The following is a 25167-nucleotide window of genomic DNA, read 5'->3' as shown; positions in this document are numbered from 1 at the left end:
AACCAAAGCAGTGTCAGTGCAACTGTGGGTTGATCATATTTCAACAGTGTGAGCTTAACAGCCTGAAGAGGTATGAATGCTGAGCCTGGAACATTTGTTGAAGGTGAAAGTCAGGGTGAAATCACCAACCCTGCTCACCAGAGCTGGCATGCTGGTGTTTTAATAGTAGCAGAGCCACTGCTGAGAGCAGTGTACGAGATATAATAGCAAAGAAATGTTATATAAAACTCGTGCTCGTGACATAAGCTGAATCTGCAGCTGGCTGCTCTTTTCTGGCCAACTCATCCTTTCAGTCCTGCGTGAGCTGTTTCATTAACAGGTTCGCTGCAAAAGCACAGGACACAAGTTTATTACAGACAACACACTGGCTAGAGCTAGAGATGTCCAACATATGGCCAAAGGGTTCAGTGTATTCCACTGAACAGCTTTGTAATCTGAGACATACTGACAAAACTGCACTTATTTTTATTAAGAGATTTCAGGGTGTTTTGTGAATGAATGGCTCATTAAATCTCAGTGGTTTCACAAGTAACTTATACATCTTTTCAATGAAAGGAAGGGATTTTTTAATGCACTCATTTTACTTGTCTGGCTCCTCTGAGATCAAATTGCACCGTGTTGACCCATGAACTGAAATGAGTTTGACACCTCTGGGCTAGAGGGAAAGCACGAATAAATGGAGCAGTCGTACTGCAGAGCACTGGAAGACTTAGCAAGAACAATAAATGTTTACTTCTGTTATGTCAACATCGGGTAATACAGGATTATGGTATCCTATACCTGTCAAAAAGAGAAAGGCAGGGAATACAGAAACAATGTTACCCACACTCAGACAATGCAGTCACTGTTGCAGCCTCGCTTTTACCACCAACGTAATGAAGTCCAACTGGACGAAGACAGAGCAACTGCTTGAGCAAGTCACCGAGAGGGTGGACAAATGGCATCAAGCATGAGTGTGTGTCACCTCTTAACACTTGCAGCCTGCTCTGCTGATAGAAGTGGTATGCTGTTTGTTGTCCATGTGTGCCTCTTGTAACAGTTGGCCCATATACTTAACATACTTAGCTGACAATACACCCTTTCATGTTTCTTCAGCATAAAACCTTAAACTGTTACCAAACACTCTTAATAACAAGCTAAGAACGTCAAAGGATGTCTTTGGCAAATCTAAGAAGAAACACTGCAAGTCTGTTTACTCTGCTGTAACGATCAGTTAATTTTCTCATAAGGTTTCCCAGGGAACAATCCAGACACTTTCCAATAGACTATTTACTGTAAAGCCTGATCCATTTATACCCTTTGTTTGTTCTGTGTATAGCAGAGGCAACCTTATCTCCTAATCAGAGATACAACTGTTACAAAGAAACAGCAGCCAGCACTTTAAATTCACATATTAGCAAGCAATGAATTGTGTTCAGTATGTCAGAGGCTAACTATTTCAGAAACTGCATACACATCAGGGGCAATATAAACTTGATAATGACATCTCCACTTACTGTCAGTCCTACTGAATAGAGTAATAAAGCAAAGATGTTCCTGCCTGTATTCAACACAGACAAAAATGATTCACGACCAAAAAATTCCAGGCTCGTATGAAACAGCGATAAATACAAAATGATTCCAGTCTAGTCTTTAGTTTTAAATTGATTTCTTTGGCCAAACATCCCTGATGGAAAACACTGAATATAAAATGATGTATTTCTAAGAATATAGAAACATAATAGCTTAAAAAAGGGTAAAAACAAAACAACAGAGTTTCAAGCGAGAAACGCAGGTTGATTTTATTATTAGTAAGTGGTCCAGAAAGAGAAGGAGAGATAACTATTGTACCATCATAAGGCAATTACAAAGTACAGTTTATACTGCTGGGTAGACCTAAAACATAGCCATTTATGGACATGAACGGCTATGTTATAAAACTCAAAGCCTGAATGGCCCTGCGGCCAGGAGGGCAACTTTACCCACACTACGTTTTAGCTCTGTGAATGAGAGCACAAAGAGGAAGCACAAAACAATGAACAACAAATAAGTCATTTACTTACACAAACAATAGAATAATTGTTCATATTTAGGAGTTAGCCAAGCCTCCAGTCATTAAGAGTGTCACAAGTTTCTAGTTATTTTTAAATGTGCCAAATACATTATCAAAACTAAATTGTGGGACTCCAGCGCAGCGACATAAACAACTAGTAGTAATAATTTCAGCCTACAAATGCAAACCCCAGCTGTTCAATTTAAACATATTTAACAAATTCATTGCATGAAAATGAAGATCCAAACAACACATAATTTCTAAATCTAAGTGTGTTGGCTCACACTTTGTCAGACAAAATAAGCACTTTAAAAGACATTTCTTGACTCTGATAGATGGAAGACACCTATACAAATAGATATGCAAATACAAAAATATGATATTCAGGATATACACAAGCCGGCTTCCCGTAAATACTAACACAATTATCCAAATGGATTCCAGGGTAGCATAAACAAACACTTTCACCATTTGGCTGCTGTTTGTCACAGAGAGCTGTTTACAAATTACGTAATAAGCACAGAGGGCATTAGAGTGGACCTAAGCCAACTGGCCACAAAATATCTCAACACTCCAACTAATGGGCTGTTTAAAGTTTGAGCGATGAGACAAGACAAAAGAAAAGAAGGAAAAAGAAACACGAAATAATGAGAAATAGACAGGAAATGCTGATTGGTAATTGGGACATTCTCCTGAGACCACAGCCAAGTTTCGTACAATGCATTCACTGCAAAGTCAGTAGCCGTGTCAAGAGGGTGAGACTAAGGGGATGTGCTTTATGTGAGAACCCATTTCAGGCCTGCAAAACAGTAAACACAAATAATACTGAAGCGTTTTCAATACTGAAAGCATGTGCAAAATCAAGAGATGGTATTTCTCTGATTTCTCTATGCAGGAACATCAGATAAGAGTCTCTTTAACCAACTGCATTTCAGTTGGTTAAAGAGAAACAGCTGTACAGCACCTCCACCCATGACAACAAGCGGCACGCATGCAGCAGGATAGCACATGTACAGCCCAGCCCTTCCCCTTGGCTCAATAACAGTAAATCTGTCAGACAAATTTTATCTTGCTTTCCATTTTTTCTGCATGAGAGTGACTGTATTTGAGCAGCCAATATGCACTTTGGAGAAGTTATTTAGTTATTAAACCAGTTGATTTTTTTAAAATGAAAGCTGGAGATTAAGGAAGAGTTGCAGTAAAGCTGAAGTAACAGTTAGGGTAACAGTTAGGGTTTGTGTGGCGAGGCAGTGCATTATTCTCCCATTTTCACTGCCTCGCCACAGCTCCACATGTTGAGGCTTGAACATACACTGCACATATCTACAATGTACTTCACTTTTGCAGTTTTGGCTGAAACATGATAGGTACCATTAAAAGAGGTACTGCTGAGGTAAAAGGACAAAAACATTTCTGTATAGCCAAGTATCTTTCTAAGTTTTGGCGTTGTAGCCACTGTTCTGCTTCATGGTAAAAGCTTTCAAATGGCGATGCATTGGAAGGCCTCATTGACACGCAACAACAGGAAGTGCAGCTTTATTTGCCAACAGTGTCAGAGATCAACTGAGCTACAAAGCAAGATAACAATGTTTTTCCAATTATATTATGGGGACTGGTCAAATCAGCAGAAAGCTGATCATTGGCCCCTATCACTAAAACCAAATTCCTGAACTTTTCTCGACGTTAACTCAGTGTCAGATTGTGCACACTGTAAAGTCATTGCATATATTGAAGGCAAGCTAGAGTTTCCGTTCCTCCATTAAGCTAGGATCTTGATGAGATAAAGGTCATTATCAAACATGTAGTGCAAGGCTCCATGCAGATGTGTAAAGACTCCACTTCAGTGTACCGGTTTGTACTGTCTGCTGCTGTCCAAGTCAACAACAGAACAGATAAGTTGTCTTAGTCCAGTGAAAGCTAATCTGGTCAGCTTCGTTCCCTAAGCCATGTAGAGTATGTGTAGTAGTGATAACACTTTTGCAGCAATGCTTGATCCTGCCGACATTTTCATGAGATTAAGTGTGAGTTCCATTTTACCCTTCCATACTGCTACACAGAAAACCATTCACGATGCACGATGCACCCACGTCATGTGCGCTCATGACGATTGCTCACAGTTTGAAACAGCTTGGATGTCTCAACCATTGGCAGATTCAGCATATGTGTGTGGGATGCTCGGAGCCTTATGTGTGAGCTGATGAACTTGTTTGAACAGGATGTTGCTGTTGACTAACGGTGTGATACAAAAAAAAGGAGGGAAAAAAACCCCAGCCCACACCATTTCAGTGGGCCTGAAAAACACACATCAAAGTTAAGGCGAGACAGGAGGGAAAAAAGACAAGGCAGAAAAAAAAGGAGACTGAACTTCGATAGAAAAAAAAGAGTCAACGACAGAAAGAGATTAACATAAAGGTTTGACAGCTTGACAATGCAAAGCCCCAAAAAAACAAAAAAAAACAAACAAACAAAAAAAAACATGAAACAGAAAACAGAAATTCACAAAGGTAGGCAAAAACATTGGGAGTTAATGCACGTTAAGAAAAATTGAGTGAATAAATGACAAAAAGAAAAAAGCAGAAGCAAAAGCAACACAAGACAGGAGACTGGGGGATATATTTAGCAGCTCATTAGTCAGAGATGTCCTCTACTCAGCAGGCTGGTCCCTCAGATGAGGCCCTTTGGAAATCATTATGACTGCCTGCTGCTTCAGACAACCACACACATCTCACTGGAAAACAATTTACAAACCGCCTCTCCTCTCCACAGCCTTAATGTTGCTTCAAAATGATTCTCAGTTTTTGAAAAGAGGCCCAAAACCAAAGCTTTAAACAACAAAGCGGCATGTTTTAATCATGATAACTGCATAGATTTTAACACAACACACACTACATCAGCCTGAGGTGTAACCAGTAAGAATGAGGTTATGTTATAAAAGCAGCTTTGTGTACATTTTGTACATTATCATTTTGTACATTACTGGTGGTGCGCTTGTACCACTACTTCCTTGTTTGACATTCATTAACCTTTATGATGAAACATCTGTCAATGGCAAAGGACTAGTCAAGCATCTTAAGGACAGGACAATATACATGTTAACCAAAAACTGCACCAAAATCAATGGGAAGAAAATTTAAAATACAGATAAACACTAAAGAAAAAAAATGTAAATCATACATTGTGACAAGCTTAGTGGCAAAAAGCTGGGAGGCAGCACTGTGTAGCTAACAATAATCCTGGCCATCTGGGATGTGTACCAGTAATGGAACTGTCTGGTCAACACTTTAAAGTGAATGAGATAATCTTGCATCGCCTGTCCACACTGCAGCATCTGTTTTCATGAAGTATTTCTTTGTCTGGTGAGGCATTTAAAGTTTCCCCTTAGGGCTTGATTGGTTGGTAGAGCTGTTAAATGACACAAGATGAGAGCAGAGATTGATGGCTCAAGTGATAAACACACAGGTAATGAAAGAGAAAGGCTGCTGCATTCGACCAGACTGCTGCTAATGGGTTCCAGTCTCACCTGGCTAATGGCTGGCTTTACACATAGAGGAAGAGAGAGAAGGAGAGAGAGAGAGAAGAAGAGAGACATCATATAAAAAAAAGGCTCTAGTGTGTTCTACACACAGTCACATACACACACAGACTTGAGTTAGCAGTCCTAATTGCTGAGTGGTGATCTAGCGGAGGTGCAGCTTGCTGTGATTTGGGCTATAGAGGGCTAAAAGCCTTCTTTGTTCTCACATTTCAGTAAGGAGCCAGTAGCCAGTGTGTTGGATTACTCCTGCCTGCCTGCAACCGCCTTGCTAACAGGACTTTAGGGGGCTTTTCTGAAGAGTTAATTGCATAGGAACAATTGTTCCCCCTCCCTTGGGCTGCACTGTTTGTAAACCCAGCCTATCTAGCAAACTTTCTGTGATGGTTGGAAACCAATAGTGTGGAAGGAGACTCACACACTGTGGTCTTTTTGTTACACACACACACACACACACACACACACACACACACACACACACACACACACACACACACACACACACCATTTTGTTGCTACATAAAGCAACAAGTTTCAAAGACTTCTCCTGTTTGAAGATGCAAGAAGTAGGGCATGGCCCATTCAGATATTTTCCTCTGTGGTCAGAGCAATGACGCTATGTTAGCCACTAGAGTCTACTCCATTATTATAGAGAGAGGAGAGTTGTCAAGTCTTGTTCTTTAAGACTTAAAACTGAGTCTTCAAGAAAAAAAGTTCCTTGGGTTGGACTGATTTATGACATGCCGTGAAAAATGGATTTATGAGCACAATAGCTCTTGATGAGGCAGAGAAAAATGTATTTACTCCATGAATGCACAACAATCGACTGTTAAAAACACAAATTACAAAGGAAATTAAAAATGCAGCCCTCTGGACCCTGTCCTGCTCTCATTCCCTCTTCCCTCCACCACTTTCTTTATCCTATACTTTTTTTTCCCAGAGCCCTGGAGAGCCGTTTCCTTTTCTCACACATGAACATACATTAATGTCACCACCACACAGAGCACACAGCGGGCTTGTTTCTGGTCCTTGCTAGTGCTTTCATGTACAGCTTTAACTCAACTTCAGAGGATAATTTTCTTTTTTTTCTTTTTTTTTTGGGGGGGGGCAATATTTATCTATTTAACTGGGAAAGTTATAGCCTTTCTGGCTCTTGATACACAACACATTTAGAGCAGAAAACATGCAGTATGCAGTTATGTGAATAGACCCTCTGAGCTTCCATCTTTGCTCTTTCACTTCTGACTCACTGTCTGGGCTCACTTCCTCTGAAACAAACCACAAAGGCTTACTGTTAGGAATTGACACCATATTAGGAACTGAGCTCTGTGGAGCTAGCATAGTGGGATGTCAGATAGACTCAGAAAAGACATGAAACAAGCAGCGTTTGCACTGTGCCCTGAAAATCCACCAGACTGATGCTATTTATCCTTTGCATACACAAAACCCAAGGTGCTGCTTCGTAGCCATGTTTGTTTACTGGCACCCTGCTTCAATGAATATGATGTTTTGTTTAGTATGTTGCTACTTTGGGAAGAATGTCGAGAATCATAAACGCAAATGTAATCATGTGAAGCAATCACAAACACAAATCCCAGAGAGCCATTTACATTAACCCAGAAGATAACCTCCTGGTAATCTTGTTTACAATGAACAGCTGAACGACAGATATAAAAGACGTGACAAAAGACAAGACATAGCCAGTTTTAAAAATACCTAGACTCTGAAGGCTTTGCAACTACTTTATACAGTACTTTATACTGCTAATACAGGCTGTATTAGCAGTTACAAGAAATTGTTCTCCTGACCTTTTCCAGAAAGAACATGAGGCCGAAAATACAGGCGCTTAAAGCTTTTCCCGGACGTGTTAAAGGAACCAAAGACAGGCAAAGCATATTCAAACGGTTAATGTCTATCATTTTCTCTCTCCATCAGCTAAAGGTCAAATTTCCGAAAAGAGTTATATCCACAAAACCTACACAGACTTCAAGTAGAAATCTGATGCTGCTCTCTGCTGTAATGTAAACTTCTATTTAAATGGACTATAGTATATTTTCTAGTATCCATTTCTATTCATCATCAACACTGCTGTTTGCTGGAGTCTGGAATAGGCCTGTTGGCTGTGATGAAATTTTAGATTCATGAAATTTCCACAGCAATCTCCATCCCTGGAACACGTCAAGGGATTACCTGTGTGAATTATGTATGTCGAGCAGGAGAGCGAAAGGAAACGGCCAGTAGCTAATGATGAAGTTAACGCTTTAACATGAGTGTTTTGCTTTTATGGTAATTTGTCTCTAATTATCGATTTAACACCATACTTCTGCTGTAAATGCTGCAACTTGTGTCTTGGTCTAATGGCACTTATGTTTACAGCCAACCCTCCGTATTACCATTATTTCCAATGACTTTTCTTGGCTGAATTCTCTTTCTCTTTTTTTAATCCTGACATAGTTTACCAGAGTCTCATCAATAAATATCAGGTTCATCTTGCTTTGTGCGATCTGGGCTCAATTAAGAAGAATGAAATGAGCTTCAAGTTCTGTTTACTAAGGAGCTAAGCCTCTAAATGTTTCATTGCTCATTACAAGTTCCTTGTGATTGTGATCAAATATTTAAATTTATAATACGGTGCTTGAATTGAAAATATACCCCAGAAACCTCAAATCTGAAATATTGTATTGAAAACCCCCCCAAAACTTGTGCATAAGTCAATCTTCATTTGGACTTAATTAATGCCAAAGAGGAAAATATTAAGTGTGAGGAAGTGGTCGGAAGTAAAAAAAAAAAAAAAAAAAAAAAAAAACCTCACAGAGCTACAACAGTTAAAAATAACCTTTGGATTTTTATCAGTTAACATGCAGCAGCGTTTGAAATGTTCCATTGCATTCCTGAACAGCTAGTTGCAGCATGACAAACAATTTTTTGCATAAAAGTGGAAGTTTAAAAAAAAGAAAGAAAAAAAGTATATACAAAATCACTATAAAACTTCAACACTTAGTTTGATTTATACAGATTCCTTCAAACAACTTGCTAAAAAGACAGCAAGACTAGAATGCTACAGAGCTTAAAAGTCTAGTGCTGAAGCAAGGGTGTGCAACATTTGTTTTCCAGAAGCAAATGAAGGGCCATGGAATGGACAGACGACACACATATTTCAGAATTATGGTAAAACGCCATGAAATGTAGTGCACACAGCAGACTATTTTACAGTAGGCTGCTTGTTGGCCTACAAAAGCATGTCTCTCTTTACAAAAGAAAAAAAAAACAAAAAACAAGAGCTTTCTCTTTAAAAATGTTGACTGTTTTGTACAATTTACATAATAGTACTAGTCCTCTTCATCCCATGTGAGACATACGGGTGCACAATTGATTATATTTATGTTTGAGCTGACTGATATTGTCATGCAAAGATTACTTACATAAAACAATCCTCTGAAATGCTGTATAAACAACTAAATGAGCCTACATCCTTTCAACTGTATAATATGCATCACTGCAGAGGTCAAACACAGACTCAAATCAGACTGTTTTACACTCATCAAAAAGTAATATTTGTCTCCTAATTCAAACATTTATATGCTTGCAGTAAGAGGATAGAAGACTTAGGTTAATATTTACCATATATTTAAAAAAGGGATTGTTTTGTACACATACACCAATATTGAATCATTTGACATGGCCATGGCAAGCATTAGTAGCACACCCTTTGTTGGAACCAAGTTAAACAGCAGTACAGACTCATTACAGTCATTCACGTTGAGATTCATTAACACAATGTTGTCTTTTAATTCATTTCTAAGCATTGTTTTGCTTTCTTTCCTGTATGTCGGAGGGATCAAGACACTTCATATTATGCTCAAATATATGTTGCGAGTATAGAGAACTAGCTGTGACTTCCCAGAAGCTGACTGACAGTCTTAAAGGCGCAGGTTCCTTTTTCTGTGTCAAAAAGAATGAAGTGGCTCGAATATCTGTGTTCAGCCCTACAGGAGGCAAAACAGCAAACAGAAATACTTGATTACATACACACACGCGTGTGCACACACACAAGCTTCTACAGCACCCTGAGCACGTGGGCTAGGGATTTGAGGACACACTTTTGTTGGTATTGGTAGACAGTCTATGCGTGCGAGTGTGCTGGACGCAGAACGTGAGCGTGATACCAGCCCCCCTGGGCTCAACATGAGTCATGTGTGTTACATAAGGCATACCGAGAGATAATACAGTTGCCATTAGCAATCCCCTCCTCCCTTGCTCAACGGCACATCTCCCTCGTTTTATACTCCTACTGTTGCTGTTTCTGACTCTCATAAACACACTATTTATTTAAGGAATTAAAGAAGAAAATCAATTAATGCATATAAACATCTGAGAGCCTTAAACCACTCCTTACACAGACACACACACAGACACACACGCTCACACAGTATGCTTTCACTCTGTGGCAAGGACATCTGGCACATTTCACAAGCTGGCTATGTGTGGAAAGTACATGTGAGTGTGGTTGTGTTTTGTGTGTATGTAGGGGGGAGGGGACTGGAAGATTGGAAGAGAAAAGAAAGCTGGCACAAGTGGAGGGGTTCAGCAAGTCCACAGCATCGACATTACACTTCTTTAGAGGAAACAAAGGACATCAGCTTTATAGTTCCTGTATTATGTTACTGTTTACCACGTGCAAGACCAAATTTCCCTCCATTAGACAACAATGAATTCAGTTTTAAAACCTGACACTTCCCAAATAATGTAGGACCTCAGGGTAAAACGCCAAACCTGATCTGAGGGTTGTTGTGGGGCAATAACAAAAGTTGTCTAGCCGTGCCAAAAGCTCTCGGAGGGTTCTAAATGTCATGGTTGATTAAATCCTTATGACAGAAATGTGACCGCATCTCTCTGTTTCACTCGATAGGGGAGGAAAACTGTTGTGACTCATTAGGACAGTGAATGGATTCACAGAGCGTGTGGGACTGAGCTCTTAGCTGCCGCTCTGAACCTGACCAACCCAAGGGTAAAGGAAGACGATTTAATCTAACTGACCTGTGGGAGGAGGGGAAAATAACCTCAATCAATTCACAAGAGACAGGCAAAGATAACAGTTTATTTGATGTGTATCGTGTGAGAGAAAAGGCAGAGAATTCAAAAAGCCATGAGCATGTGACTTACCTGATGCGTGACCATGAGGGAGCAGGATGAAGAGGAGGATAAGCACGGAGGCAGCCAGCCTGTGAGCTGGAGAGGAGGAGGAGGTAGAGGATGAAGAAGAGGAGGACAGGGCTCTCGTCTGAAACGCTACCATTCCATCGCACATCTTTTCCTCCGACAACCAGGGAGAGTCCTCTATGGCTTAACCTGTGCAGGCCACACAGACAGGAAGGGACAGAGAGGTATGAGGAGGGGGGAGGAAGAGCGCGGATTACTATCAACATTCAGCGAGGATTACGTAACCACAAGCAACACAGAGAGACAGGAGGGAATTAAGAGATAGCCACAGTGCACGGGCTGGAAGACAGAGTCACAAAGTGAAGCCCTGACCTGCATCTTATTAAACAGCAGCTGAATTCCTAATATTAATAACTGCATGAATGACTCTACGTCCATTTCCTCCTCATTTGTTTGATCTATTATTAGGATCCTCCAGCATTAGCCAGTGTTCCTCTTATCTCCACTCGATCCCTAATCTTGGCTCTGCCACAGCATCTAACCAAATAAACCAGACGTTAAAGTCCGTTGTAGATGATGTAACGAGATCACTCCTGCTGGTGAGTTTAGCAACACTGGCGGCTGGGCATGGTGGAGACAGAGGCTAAAAATGTGTGTGAGAAAATTTGGGCGTGATTACAACTGCAACTTTTGCAAAGACCCAGATGACTGGAAAAAAGGAGTTTGTCTAAGAAAACCATCATCATGAAAGAAGTTTAATTTCCAGAAGATCATGTCTCACACTCTACTGTGCTGTTAAAGCAGTCAGCATCAGCAAAAATTCAGACATTTGTAAGGATATTATTTATATTTCATAATATTATTTATACATCTAAATAAACAGTGTCCTTAAAGACTTTTTCATGCTATGTGTGCACCTCAACTGTGATTCTATTCCATATTGTTGGTTGTTTACTACAATGGAGTGTGATGGAAAATGTATGCAAAGATAATGGCAATAGGTGATGCATTCAGAAATGATTCCCATATTTTGTTTACCATATACTGTAAATTGGCAATGATATCAGTCTGTTCAGATTCCTTTTCCCTATACTACTTGGAGACGGAAAATAATACTTACGGATTATTTTTCTTGTATAAAAAAGTTTAATCAAAATCAGTGCTGTAATTTTTTTTTTTTTAAAGGTAAGATGCAAATGCAAAAATCAGACACCTAGTTCTCTGGGCAGACAGCAAACAAAAGCATGAAGGACATCAAGAGTTACTGTGAGACATCTTTAAACAGTAATATGCAAATAGAGAGCAACAACCTCATCCTCTCTCCACCAATATCTCTCCATGATACCAACTTAAATAACTTCCTAAAAGCATTTGTTGGTTGATTGAGGTGATACGATGTGACACACCATTACGTAAATGAGATGCAGGTGCACATAGAGCTGTTTATGTTGCATCAGAGGGATAAGGATGAAGTAGAAGTGGCTCTGTTCTGTGGGAAACTAGATGGCCTGCAGGCAGAATATTCTCAAGAGGAGGCAGAGGCCCATTACATTTCCACAAGGCTGCGAAGCTAATGCCTACAGTAATGGCATGGCTGCACTTAGAGAGCCGCAAATTTAATTGCTGATCTGCTGGATGGCCACTGGCACTGACACAGCAGATGATCTGGACTGTGTAGAGGAAAGTAACTGTAAGCACATATACACTATATACTGGAATCTTATTACGTTTTTCAGGTACAGGATGCAGATATGACAGTTTAATTAAAATATAGCTGCTTCCTCATTGCTTCACTAAGAAGTCAATGAGAGTCATGTGTTTTTTAGTGTGCTTTCTGCATCAAGGTGATTAGATAGGTTCTAATTAACTTCAACATTGTATTTCTAATCACCTGTGTTTTAGCATTTGAGTGCTCTGGACAGGGCTATATTCCAAATTTCCAACACAAACAAGGGAAAGCAGCCCACCCACTGCCTGCCATCTTTCTGATGCCCCTAAGAGTGGGATGAAGAGTCATACCTGACTGTGGCGCAAGCCAGTGGGAAACAGTGACGTAAGTCAATTTTGGCAGGACAGTCTGGGCACTGCATTGAGCCAAAGGGCAGCTAGTCAAAAGCACATGCAATGGATCTGTGCCAGCCATTTGATCCATAGATGCTTTCTCATTTGTCCATGCTGGCTGCTATTGTCGGGTTATATAGAGGCCCTTCATTATCTTTTTGACAGATGAATGTCAATTTTAGAAGTATCAAGGACAAACTGCACAAAGGAAAGACAAAAAACTGCAATTGTTGAGGTTTAAATAACTGCTTAGGGCTGCATTTAAAATGCAGGACTGACCTCCTGAAAAAGCTGAGGGCATAGTATTGACCAGCCAGAATGTCTACAAAGTGAAAACTAAAGCAGAATTAGCTTAATTGCTTTCACACAAAAGAGTCTGAAAAAGGAGAAAGTCATTAAGTCTGTTCTAGGGTATCCTAAAAAGCACAGCTTCCAATTAGCTATAACAAGACATTTTCACAACATGAAAGGAATTTTTGCACATCTTCTAATGCACTGACTTTATGTTCACATATTTAATTGATTAATAACAGAGCAGGGAGGTTGACAGCTAAAAGCACAGGAATACTTTAAGTCTGGATGTCAACCTGCCTTGCAAATGTGTGGGTTTCCTGTCAAATGCAGCAAAAGATGTTAAGCTTGAAACATCACATTAAAGAATGTGCTTCTATTTTCAACCTCAAGTTTCCTGAAACACCTTTTTTTTAATCAACCTGCACACAAAAACACTTCCTGCCAGAAGCTGCACAGTACTAACAAAGCAATTGAGACCGAAACTAAAGTACAGTGTCTTTAAAGATAGCAAATATTAGAAATCAAACCAATATAAATGGTTGACTTCTAAATGAATTATTAGAGTATAACTACTTTACATTATACTAAATATCACTATCAAATTATATATACCAACAAAAAGGCAACTAAAAGGAAAAAACTGTGTGAGTTTCAGAAAACATACCAACCCCCCATAAAAATGAGATACAGTAAACAATACTGTAACAGCATTCTGAGGCAGGAGGACAGGAAGTGGCAAGAACAGCCAACCAACAAAACTGGTACGGGCAGTTCTAGCTTGCCATTAAGTTAATAGACAAGGAAGTCTATTGACCAAAATTTTCAATCTGCACCACAAAGTCTGATTAAGAAGACTAAGGATGCAATGATCCAATATTGTAATCAGATATTGACTTGTAAAGCTGGATCGCATATCAGTGACAACTTCCCAGTCTCTGCACCAATCTATTCAAATCTTTTAACTGTTGTTCTATGTTTATGTCGCCATGCGACAGCAGCAGAGCTGAAAAGAGCTAACAGCAAAAGAGCAAGCGATTTGGATGTATTTCATGCCTGCTAAACTGACAGCTTTTCTTTATACGTTTTTCATTACGTGCAAACTGTGGTCAAATGAAAAGCTCAGACAACGAAATGTTTTTTGTCTTCTCTCCCTTTTAGTTTTGCTCTCGTTATCTGTGCTGGGAGAGACATTATATAAAGTAGAAACTAGAAGGATGTTGTTTCGGTAAGCTTTTATTACACTTACAGTAACACACTGTGAACTAGATTAATATTTCACTTCAGCTATCTCTTGTCAGTTCCGCATTGTGTGTGTACAAAGAGGCAAAAAAAAAAAGACGAAAAAAAAAAGCCCTAAATAAACTAGAAACTACCATGACTTTCTCTTTAATTGAGTGGAAATGAGATGTTGGCAAAAAAGATATATAAAATTGTAACTTCAGTTGTGTTTGGTCTGTTCTTTTATGCATTACTTTACTAAAAAAAAATACCAATTAGGTAAGTTTATATTCTTCAACAAATTCATCCATCAAGTTTTATTTTACAACATTAGAAAATAAAATCTTTGTGTAAAGCCCAATAAAAGGATGATTCCCAGTCTCTTTTTCAGTGTGAGGAAAAAAAGTGTGGTAATTTAACACTGGACCTGGATAAGTACTCTGTCTTAGCAGATACCCAAAACCAAGGAATGACTATCAAATGGAAAAAACTGGATCATGACATCCCTCAAGTTTAAAACTGCACTTCATAAGTCATTTGGACATTTCTTGGTCGTTTATCTCATTCCATGTGTTACATCTGTAGGCCATACTTAGGTCTAGCACATTAAAGAAGTTGAGGTTTTAAAAACATAAACACATTTTCAGAGTGTGTAGTCTTGAACTTTGGGGGAAAAAACTATGTAACTCTCCACTTGAGACACCAATGAGCCAACCAGGCAGTCAGCAGACTGCTACTGCAGTTTTTCAGCTGCCCGAGGCTCCTGGAATGCAAAGGGAGCCAAGGAGAGAGCAGCAGCACAGGCATGTGTCCGGGAACAGAGAGGACTCAGTGCGCCAAAGAAACAGCCCAGAGGAGATTTCCATCCGATAGCCCTCCATGCTACTGCTGCTGCTGGTAGAGCCTACGTGCGCCTATAAAGGGAGCCCAGAAACGGGGCTCTGCATGGCAGAAGAGAAAGGACCCTTTGTTATTAAGTACGATAGTGTTAAACCCCACAGTGCCTCAGCATCCCTCTGTACTGCCGCAAGGAAAGAGAGAGAGAGACAGAGAAAGATGAAGGAGAGAAAGAAGAAGAAACAAGGGGAAAAGGGGGAAATATGATAGTGGTGAAAGATGAGGAAAGGATTTAAGGCAAAAGCAGTACTCTCATTTATACTCACAATGTGTTTTCTCTAGGTATGTTGTCAAAACAGAAAACGCCCCCAAACTCAGGGCCCGGAGTTATAAAAATTTCACTGCAGTTACATAATGTCCTTTAAACTAAGAACCATTAAAGCTTCACATTGTATATCCATTATTCTGCGGATGCTAGGGCTTGTACAATGCATGAAAACAAAACTAGTCAGTCTAAACAATGGGGGAAATAAATAAATAAATTAAGAACATGAGTGAGTTCAGCAAAGAAAAACAGCCTTTCATCTCACGCTTTAATTCTGTTGAAAAAACCTATCCAACAAAAATAAGCTCTAGGAATTAGACGCAAACATTTGGGTATCGCTGAACAACAACTAGCAGGTGTGACAGCATTATGAAATATTGGGAAATTTTGGGGCAATAAGCCCATCATATTAGTGAATGTATTGAAGTCTTTTCACATAAAACATGAGCTGACAGCAGATGGAAGCTGTAAGCTGGATTTCTAAAGAGCAAACCGAGCGAGGGATGGGCACAAACAACTTACTGTTGAACCTTGACCTGCTCAATAAAGTAGCCAGTAGGCAGGAAAGTGCTATTCACAGCATGTTGTACACATGTTAGAGTAAATCATTTAAATAGCGTGACAAAAATGTTTTGCACATAACTGAAACATATTAATAAAAAACAAAATCTTTTGAAAAAGACAAAAACTTTGGTACATGTTTAAAAAGTCTGGGATGTCTACATGATATGAAATACTGTATTTATATTAAAACAAAAATAGAAAGGTAAAAATGATTACAAAATATGATAACTGGGCTGAAAATCGGAGCTTAAATAAAGGGCTACTGTATACGGTATATGTTATGAAACGACCAAAACAATAAGAAGGTGGCGCACAGAGATCGGATCAAAACATTTCTCAGCCTTGTATTATCAAGAGACCACAATAGGAAATTGAACCTGAATACTTCCCAGACTCTGATCTTCGGTATAAACACAACAGTTCACATCTGAACTTCCCTGCTCTCCGCTTTGGGTCAAGTGTCACATCTTACCCTTTCCCTAGTAACAGGAAACGACTCAAAAAAAAGTTTTACTGGAACAAAAGCGTGGGGTGGGAAACTGCACTGCTGGGAATGAGAGACCCCCCCAGCGCAAACACACACACACACACACACACACACACACACACACACACAAATAATAGCTCAAAGATGCATCTCTGCAACTGTATCAAATGTGGTCAGCTGGCTCTTTTTAGCAGTCCTACGGCAGTCACACGCTTCAACACGTGCAACTGTACAGTGAGGTATTTAAACAAAAGAGTGTGGTGGGCTGCCAATGCCACGGGAACAAAAAAAAAAGCTGAATAAAAAGAGAAAACAACACGATTCAAACAAGCAATACACCTGGATGTACCCGGTTCTTCACCGACTCAGCCTCTTATGTATGCACCATAAACAACACAATACAAGCAGACTTCTTGCTTCCTCGTTCCTTTTTTTGTTCACATGACCAGCTGTAACGCTGTTACAGTGGGTAACTGTTAGACGGGACTCACCAGCTACCACAGACAATTTGCTCTTTGTTTCACTGTATCTGACAAGTCAAGGTGAGATATTTCCACAGATTCAAACTTATATCCAAGAGACCGTCAGAGAAAAAAAAAATATGACATTTAGCCAAACAGTAACTACGTTTATCATACGCTAGCTTAGTTTAATAATCGACCTCGTTTGTTAAACAAAAATAAAAGGAAAAAAATCAAACTAATTACTTACACTAACGAGTTAGTAAGCGTGACCCTAAGATTGGTTACGCTTTTCCTGGTTATTATTATAATTATTATGTAATGACCAAATACTGACGGGCAGAGAGAGACAGAAAGAAAGACAGAGACAGAAGAGAGAAGACCAAGAGCTCTCGTGTGGCCTGTGTGTGCTTAGCTGGCGAAAATACGTTCAAGACTCACCAACGTAAAGGTTACTAGCGGCGGCGAGCCCTCCTCTCTTACATTCACATTCGAGGCATTAAGGACTGTATAAATGGAGACGCTCGGACCTGAGTATAGAAATATAAAAATACGACGTCCTCGGCGTCAAGTTCCGTCAGTGCCGTTCCGCTCGTCCCCTGTCCTCGACTCAGCCAGCTCTTTATTTTAGGTGAGCGGAAACACTCGCTGTGAGAACTCTACGGGGCTGACTCGCTCTCGCGCGGTGTCCATGGCTACCTCTGTAAAAAAGGGCGGATCCATGGGTTGTCAAGTCACTGGGCCGGATTTCAAAATAAAAGCGCAGAGTTTTGGTGAAGGGAAACAAAAGAATCACTAAAAAAAGAATCAAACAAAAGGACAATAAAAATGCAAATGCTTAACTGTATGCTACAGTTGCATGTAGTTTTTATAAAGTCGTATGAGTATGCTCGCCAACAGATTTGGGTTAATAAATATCTGATATCCCGAGATATCAGCTTCAAGAGATAAAAAGCCAAATATTATCAGAGAATTAGTAATAATCGAAAATAATATTCACCTGTTTATCAGTTATGCTTTATGAGATGACAGTAAAATACTGTAAAAATGACTGTAAAGATTTTTCATTTTGTTAACATTCTACGATATATCTAGTATGTAATATCTAATTTTATAACATATTATTTGTCAATTAACATTTAACGTTATGACATGAATTAGGGAAGAATGGAATAATGTGATGTTCCTGTGTTTCCACAGAATCTAAAATGCTAAGAATAGAAAAGAATAGTCCAGAGGGGTTGTGCACATGTTAATAGATTCTTTATTTGTGTGCACCTTGCATTTTTCATGTTTGAATTATTATACTTTTTTCATGCATAGGTGTTTTTTTAATTTATTTGTTAATTTAAAGGTTTGCTCTTTCTGATGATCTCTTTAACAGAATGCTAGTGCCTGTCTGTCTCCCCTTTACTGGGGTTAATATACTCTATATACATCAACCATGCTTTAAAAACAAATACATTCTGGACATTACCATTATATCACAGGTAAAGTGTGAGATTATGTAAATGTATTAGTATTTGAATTATCTCCCAGGGTTTATATCTAATGAATAATTTTCCCGATGATTTCTGCAGAGGCAACCAACAATGCCTTGGTTGGTGCCTCTGTGAGTGTGTCATTAGATCTTTTGATGTGATTTTTGTTTATTGGTTTTGATGCTACAGCGAAAGAACATCCCAGTGTGTATTAACTCAGATGGCTGGTTCTTAAACTGAGGAGGCAATGCATAGACACATGATCTAAATGTCTGCCTTTATGCAATATGCCTGTAGAAGAAGGCAGGAAACGAGTGGGAAAATTTTTGCTTTCATTCGCTTAGAGGAGAAATGTGAGATATTTGAGATTTCTCATTATAGCTAAATGCAGTTTACACATCACTGTAACGTCACTCAGCTCTGCAGATCATGAAGTTTTACTGCAAATATGGATGAAAGAGGGTAGTCACTCCTTTTAAACCCCTTATGTTACTACAGCTTACCATAAGAAAGTTGATCAATTCTTTGCAAACATCACTGCCTATAGATCAAAAAACATTTAACCAATTCTGTCATCCACTTTTAAAGAATGGTTGTCCTAAAGAGAAAAATTTTTTTTAATACCGATAAAGAAGTCATGGAAACCAAATAAGGTCTCACTGAGTGATTTTAAATTGGATGATATTAACCAGAATTATCTTTAATGTGAGTTTAATTTCATCCCTATCATACAGTAATCTCTCTTATCCTCTTAAATCCATTCGAGTCACGTGAATAATTTCCTTTTAAATCCCTCAGAGTCCAATAAGAGATCACTAATTTTGACGACTGTTTAATGTTTTGCCAACGTGTTGTGTCTGCATAGCTTTTAAAACACATTTTTAAAATTTACCCTTTCCAGTTTTTCTTAAATTTGGATGCCGTCCTAATCCCTACTCACACCTTTGTCATGTTTTAATTTCCCCTCTTTCCATAAAAGTTTCCTTTCTCTTCTCCTCTCCCCGAGAAGAAATCTCCTTGATAACAGAGGCCCAAGTAAAGGTCAGCCAGTTATAGGATTATGCTAAGACTCCAGTTTGACACCTAGACATGCCACTGAGTCTTGTAAAGAAACTCATACCCAGGAGAGAAACAAGAAGCAGGACACCCACTGTCCAACCGCTTTGTTCATAAAAATTTAAATGTATGCAATAAGGTGGTTTAACAACTAATATCTCTCGCTCTACATTGAAATACATTAGATAAGTAAATGAGATATGACTTATCATGTTCTGTTCTGGATTTGTGTTCACACAGATAAGACTGGGGCATGCTCTGGATGCAAATGTCTATTCTGTGTTAAGATATATGTATATATAACAAGTGCTAGTCTTGTAGACCGCAGGCTATATGTAAAGTAGCCTGTATTATCTTTGAGTGAGACTGTGCATTAGAAGTCTGTACTAGTGCTGACATCTAGCGGCTCCATCGACTACTTACCTACATGTATAGGTATTTTACTTCATGATATTTGCTGAAAAAAAAGAAAGATCTCCGTATAAATTACTTTATCATTAGAAATGTGTTAATTTACACTCATTTACATTCTAGTGTTGTGATAAAAATGGATGATTACTGGTATTTAGTTATATAAATGAGTTGCCCCATAATCTGTCAAGGACATCTCAGACATATTTCTCATGAATGATTTTAAATTGTAAGTATGTATCCTTTATTTATCCATATAAAAACAGGAACTGACATTAAAACTGTATGTGAATGTGAACGTCTATGTGAATGAATGTGCAGCAGAAATTGCGACAAATTTAACATAAATTTTCTGTAAGGATATTTTAAGTAGCCAAAAATGATTGAACTGATTATACTGTAGAAAACTGAGTAGGTACAATAACGTAGACTCAGGAACACACTTGCAAAACAGGCAATTTTGTTATTTTTATATAAACCCTTTGTAATTCCAGTTGTCTACAGGTTACCAACATAAGCAAATACATTAGGCATAAAATCGTATAGAAACATTAGAAATCACGCTATAGCAGACGATCGCTTTTTGACACATCACCTGGTTCAAAATATTATGGACGGTTACATTGCGGATGGTGGGGGCGGGGGTGATAACAATTCTTCTCAAACTGTCATGAAATAAAAATGTCTCTCACTTTTGACATTTTGAAAGGCATATTTAGAAAACCAGGGTAAAAAAAGAGTGTTACACTAACGCAATACAAACACGACAAAGCTACAGGTGATCTTAAATCGTACCCCCGACGCCCCCGTTTTTATAAGTGGCTGCTTCCGCTTGCTTTCTACTTGGACAGTGCTACTTCCGTTGTTAGCGTCGATTTTGTACATTAAAGCTTCAAGGCTGGACAGGTACGGTCAGACTGGAGAGGGGGTGTGTAAATTCTGATATTGATATAAACATTTTGACCTGGTTTTAGCCTGTTGGTTGCCCACAACTATAGCTAGCCCAAACAATGAAAGCAACTCAAGTTAGCTTGTTTGTGTTTTCTACCCTTGTTGTTTTGTCAACCGGAGAAAACGAAAGAATTTCTTGACCTTTCACCCAGTTAAACATTACTGTGTGACGCCGTGTGGCTGCTCAATCTCAGCGTGACACCAGCCTTTCCCATCAACCGATGACCATCAAACCATTTCTTACTTAAACACTTTAGCTAGAAAGTGTGACAGACCATAGTGTCCCCTGATAACTGTGCCAATGTGACTCGTCACTCTCTTATTGTGCGTAAAAGGTTAATTTTAATAACAACGTGTACATTATAGTGTTCATTTGGTTACTTTCACTTAAATTTATCCATTTTATTCTTAAATTTCATTTGTGGTCTTGTGTCAATGCCGTCATTCTAATGTACAAGGCTCACCAACAAGGCTGGAGAGAACACATCCTACAATACCCCACGTATTCTCCAAATTCTATACCGGGTATATTGCTATTATATATATAAATAATATATGTCTGTTCTTTCTGTGGCTATACACGTTACACTGATCGGAAACTCCACGCATACTACTTTACTATATATATATATATATATATATATATATATATATGAAAAGCAAGTGTACAGATAATCATAAGTTTAGTAGTTATATCTACATTTGTTGTTTTTCCAATTTAACTTCACAGCTTCGGTCCTTGTTTGGTTGTTGTAGTCAATCTCCAAAATAAATTATCTAAACTGGAGCAATGGCTATGTTCAAGGCCTCTTGCTGAATACAGACTGTCTTTTATCTTCCACCTAGGCACCATGCATAGGCTGCTTAAATGCAAAATGAGATTTGTGATATATCTCATGAGCCCAGTTAGGTTTCGTATTGTGGTATAAATAGTTTTTCTTAAAATTTATCTCTTTTTTTTTGTTGTTGTTTTGTGAATATTTCTATTGTAAATGATGATGTTAACCCATAAAAGTGATTTCTAGGTGAAAGCAATTACATTGACTTAATTCTCAATTGCCTTGACAGGTGCAGTGACACGATTCCAGGCTACAGTGAAACAACTGTTCGCATCTTAAACAGCTGAAATGGCGCAATCACAGATCCGCTTGAAAATTCTCCCTAGTGTTCGCAGCTTCTTTGACAAGATGGTGCGGGTAAAAGTAGAGGGACTCACTCCTCACAAACCAGTGGAGCTGAGGTCCAGACTGGTTGATGACAAAGGTGTCACTTTCAAAGCCTCTGCCCTGTACAAAGCAGATGAAAGTGGTCAGGTGGATGTCTTCCGCACACCCTCTCTGGGTGGTAGTTACACCGGCGTGGAGCCCATGGGTTTGTTTTGGGCCCTGGCACCAGACGCACCACACACTAAACTCATGAAGAAGGATGTGCTCAGCCCAACACGCGTGGCCCTGGAGGCTCTTAATGGAGAGACTGGCAAGGTTTTAGCATCTGAATCTAATGAGAGAGGATACATGATTGAGGGGATGAAGAGAATACCTTTACAAGAGGGCAGAATACGAGGTGTCCTCTTCATACCACCAGGTTAGTAGGATTTTAACGAATTATTCACAAAATTAGGTATCAAGTCAACATTAACTGTCCCCCCCTTTAGGAAATGGCCCATTCCCAGGAATTGTAGATTTGTACACTTTTGGTGGAGGTCTCACTGAACCCAGATCCAGCCTCTTGGCAAGTAAAGGCTTTGTTGTTCTGGCACTGGCTTATTTTCGTTACCAGGATCTCCCAAAAAACCCTAAAAACCTGGATTTGGAATATTTCGAGGAGGCGGTCACATATCTGAGGAAGCGGCCAGAGGTTAGTATTGAAGAGCAAACAGCAAAGGACATATTTATTAGAAGTAATTCAATGTTATGCATCTTATGTATGTGAAGGTTGTGAAAATATTGCTCAAACATCTGCATTTGAAATGGATTTGAGATAGAGGCCTATATTTGTGTCTAGTGTGTCAATGTTGCCACCTGCTGGCTTTTCTTCTGATATCACCATCATGGATTAATGATGAAACCTCTATATTTCTTAAATCTTAAAATATTACAAGCTTTTTGTCATTTTTTTCTTTAGTTGAAATAGTTAATTGGCCATAAGTAATTTTGAATTTGGAGGTTTACAGCAAGGTGTAATGATCTGTGGTAGTAATAGTTCGATAACATTACAAAATGTTTAGGGGTTCAAAAGTAATTGAGTAGAAACACACAAAGACAAGCAAAATTTAGTTTTATATTTTAAAGAAAGTATTTGTCAGACATGGAAACAACAGCAAACACTTTGTTAGTCCAAGTGAGCATACAACACCCTGTTCTCATATTTCTTGAACTAAAATTAGTCGATTGACTTGTGCAGCTAAGGATAATCTCCCTCTTTGGTCACATTGGATATATATAACAAGGTTGTTGTCCTCTACTGCACAATTAAATGTCTCTCAGTCATTGCAGAACTCCCAGCATCTTGAACGGATAACAATATGAGCTGCTCCCTTTTCTCCTCTTTTCGCATATCTTTCTTTTTTGAAGTAAACCCATTCTAACTGAAGCTGAGCCTAAAGAACAAAGAAATGCTAGTGTCCATCAATTTGTGATCTGCACTGTATTAGCAGATGTGCACCTGTTACTTTAAAAAATTTAACTAACATAAAACCTCTTGATTCAGGTGAAAGGTCCTGGGATTGGCGTCATATCAATCTCTCATAGTGGTGCCTTGGCTTTGAGCATGTCATCTTTTCTCTCTGGGATCTCAGCGACTGTCTGTATTAATGCCTGTAATGCAAACACTGTGCTTCCTTTACACTACAAAGACATTGTATTCCCGCCACTGCCCCCTGTCATGGAGAATGTGAAATTCACAGAGTCTGGGCTTGTAGATATACGTGACGCCTTACCAGACCCCACCAAGGGCAAGAACAGGGCGTCTTTGATTCCAATTGAACGAGCCACCTGCCATTTCCTGTTTGCTGCTTCTGAAGATGACCACAACTGGAACAGCACGTTTTTTGCCAGTCAGGCTGCTGAAATTTTGAAAAAGCATGGCAAAAAATCCTACGAGGTTGTTACTTATCCAAAAGCTGGTCACTTTCTGGATGTGCCGTACATGCCTTATTGTTCATCTGGCTTTCATCCAGCTGTAGGGAGTGTTGTGGTGTTTGGTGGGGAGCCAAAAGCCCACTCTGAGGCTCAGCTGGACCTGTGGGAAAGAGTCCAGGAGTTCTTCAAGACCCACTTGGGCAACAAGAGCACTTGATACTGTATTAATCCATCGAGCATCTCTGAATGGTTGTTCTTAGAAATGGTTACCAGTGCCTGTATTTTCTAATTAGTAAAATTGTGAGAACTCCATTAACCGTCTAGTGTTCTGCATCGGAAACACTCCAACAACCGTTTGGTTTCAGATGAGTTTTTTTTCAGTAGGACATGGGCTTGTAGCAAAAAATCGTCTATAGTAAAAAGAATCTGAGATTTTGACTTGTCATGGGAAGGAAATGTAAATGGACTGCACATAAAGAGCACTCCAGAGTTTTGTTGGGGTAGGGTGTTGAATTTAGTGTCATCCCCACTTCTTGATGCAGACTCAAGGTCTGAGTAGTGGTCTACGTCATAAGCCACAGCCATCAGCTCAAACTTGATTGTTTTGTTGAAGTATCTCACAAAAGTAGAAGACACTTGGACACTTCCTGCAGTTACTTGACAAAATGTCTACCTATAAAATAACCTACATATGATAACTTCTCCACTGACATGATGTTGGTACAGAACCAGTTCTGCTTTTGTGCTATTTGTAACTTATTTAGTGTTTAATGTTGTATAGCAAAAAAAAAAAAAAAAAAAAGGGGGGGGGGTAAATATGTGGTGCTGGTGCCAGAGTTTTGGGCATCTGAACTGGTGAAAATGCATGGAGCAGTTTGTAACTTCAGCTTGAGTGGAAAACTAACAAAACAGTAGCATGTTATGGAATCACCTACTGAAAACCAATAGTTAAGCTTCTTTAATCTTGTTTTATTTTTGTGGTACTTATCTAGCAGTATTTGATATTTAAATTGTATAGGGACTGGAATAATTCTGTATTTTAAGAAAGCTGAAAAAAGTGATCTTTGTAAAAAATATTTGATGTTTGCCCAAAAAATGAAAGAAATTTGTTGTCATGTACAATATAACCTATAATAAAGCAAAAGCAAATATGTAAATCCTATTATAAAACCTGCTGTGCTGGTTTTATTTCCATGCCTGTTTCAAGAATGTGAATA

General features: G+C 39.0%; 2 protein-coding genes across 4 annotated transcripts in view; one reads left to right on the top strand and one right to left on the bottom strand.

The window, feature by feature from the left end:
• Nucleotides 1–17691, bottom strand: part of susd6 (sushi domain containing 6) — a 31256-nt gene extending 13565 nt beyond the window's left edge. The window contains exons 1-2 of the mRNA XM_005931513.2: nt 17413–17691; nt 10728–10913 (exon numbers count right to left, since the gene is read on the bottom strand). Coding sequence (XP_005931575.1) covers nt 10728–10872 — 145 coding nt within the window. The 5' untranslated portion in view covers nt 10873–10913; nt 17413–17691. The remainder of the gene's footprint in view (nt 1–10727; nt 10914–17412) is intronic.
• Nucleotides 16681–25112, top strand: LOC102304693 (acyl-coenzyme A thioesterase 1). 3 transcript variants are annotated; one of them, XM_005931512.3, is made up of 4 exons: nt 16681–17052; nt 21939–22454; nt 22525–22727; nt 23580–25112. In XM_005931512.3, exons 2-4 carry the CDS (start codon nt 21998–22000, stop codon nt 24165–24167), a joined length of 1248 nt encoding a protein of 415 aa, XP_005931574.1. In that variant the 5' UTR covers nt 16681–17052; nt 21939–21997; the 3' UTR covers nt 24168–25112. The 3 variants fall into 3 exon arrangements, with proteins under 3 accessions (XP_005931574.1, XP_005931573.1, XP_005931572.1); XM_005931511.2 differs by lacking the exon at nt 16681–17052 and adding an exon at nt 20563–20847; XM_005931510.2 differs by lacking the exon at nt 16681–17052 and adding an exon at nt 20748–20825.
• Nucleotides 25113–25167: the final 55 nt, after the last annotated feature.

Source organism: Haplochromis burtoni, unplaced genomic scaffold (assembly GCF_018398535.1).
Source record: "Haplochromis burtoni strain Fernald_Lab_line unplaced genomic scaffold, NCSU_Asbu1 Contig_147, whole genome shotgun sequence".
Lineage (NCBI taxonomy): Eukaryota > Metazoa > Chordata > Actinopteri > Cichliformes > Cichlidae > Haplochromis > Haplochromis burtoni.
Note: the sequence above shows the minus strand (reverse complement) of the source record. Positions and strands in the feature narration are given on the sequence as shown.

Bases quoted from the DNA above. Each gene is read 5' to 3' on its own strand.
- LOC102304693 (XM_005931512.3), top strand. From the start codon at position 21,998: ATGGCGCAATCACAGATCCGCTTGAAAATTCTCCCTAGTGTTCGCAGC. The intron at 22,455-22,524 runs GTTAGTAGGATT...CCCCCCCTTTAG, and splicing joins TGTCCTCTTCATACCACCAG to GAAATGGCCCATTCCCAGGA. The intron at 22,728-23,579 runs GTTAGTATTGAA...CTCTTGATTCAG, and splicing joins ATCTGAGGAAGCGGCCAGAG to GTGAAAGGTCCTGGGATTGG.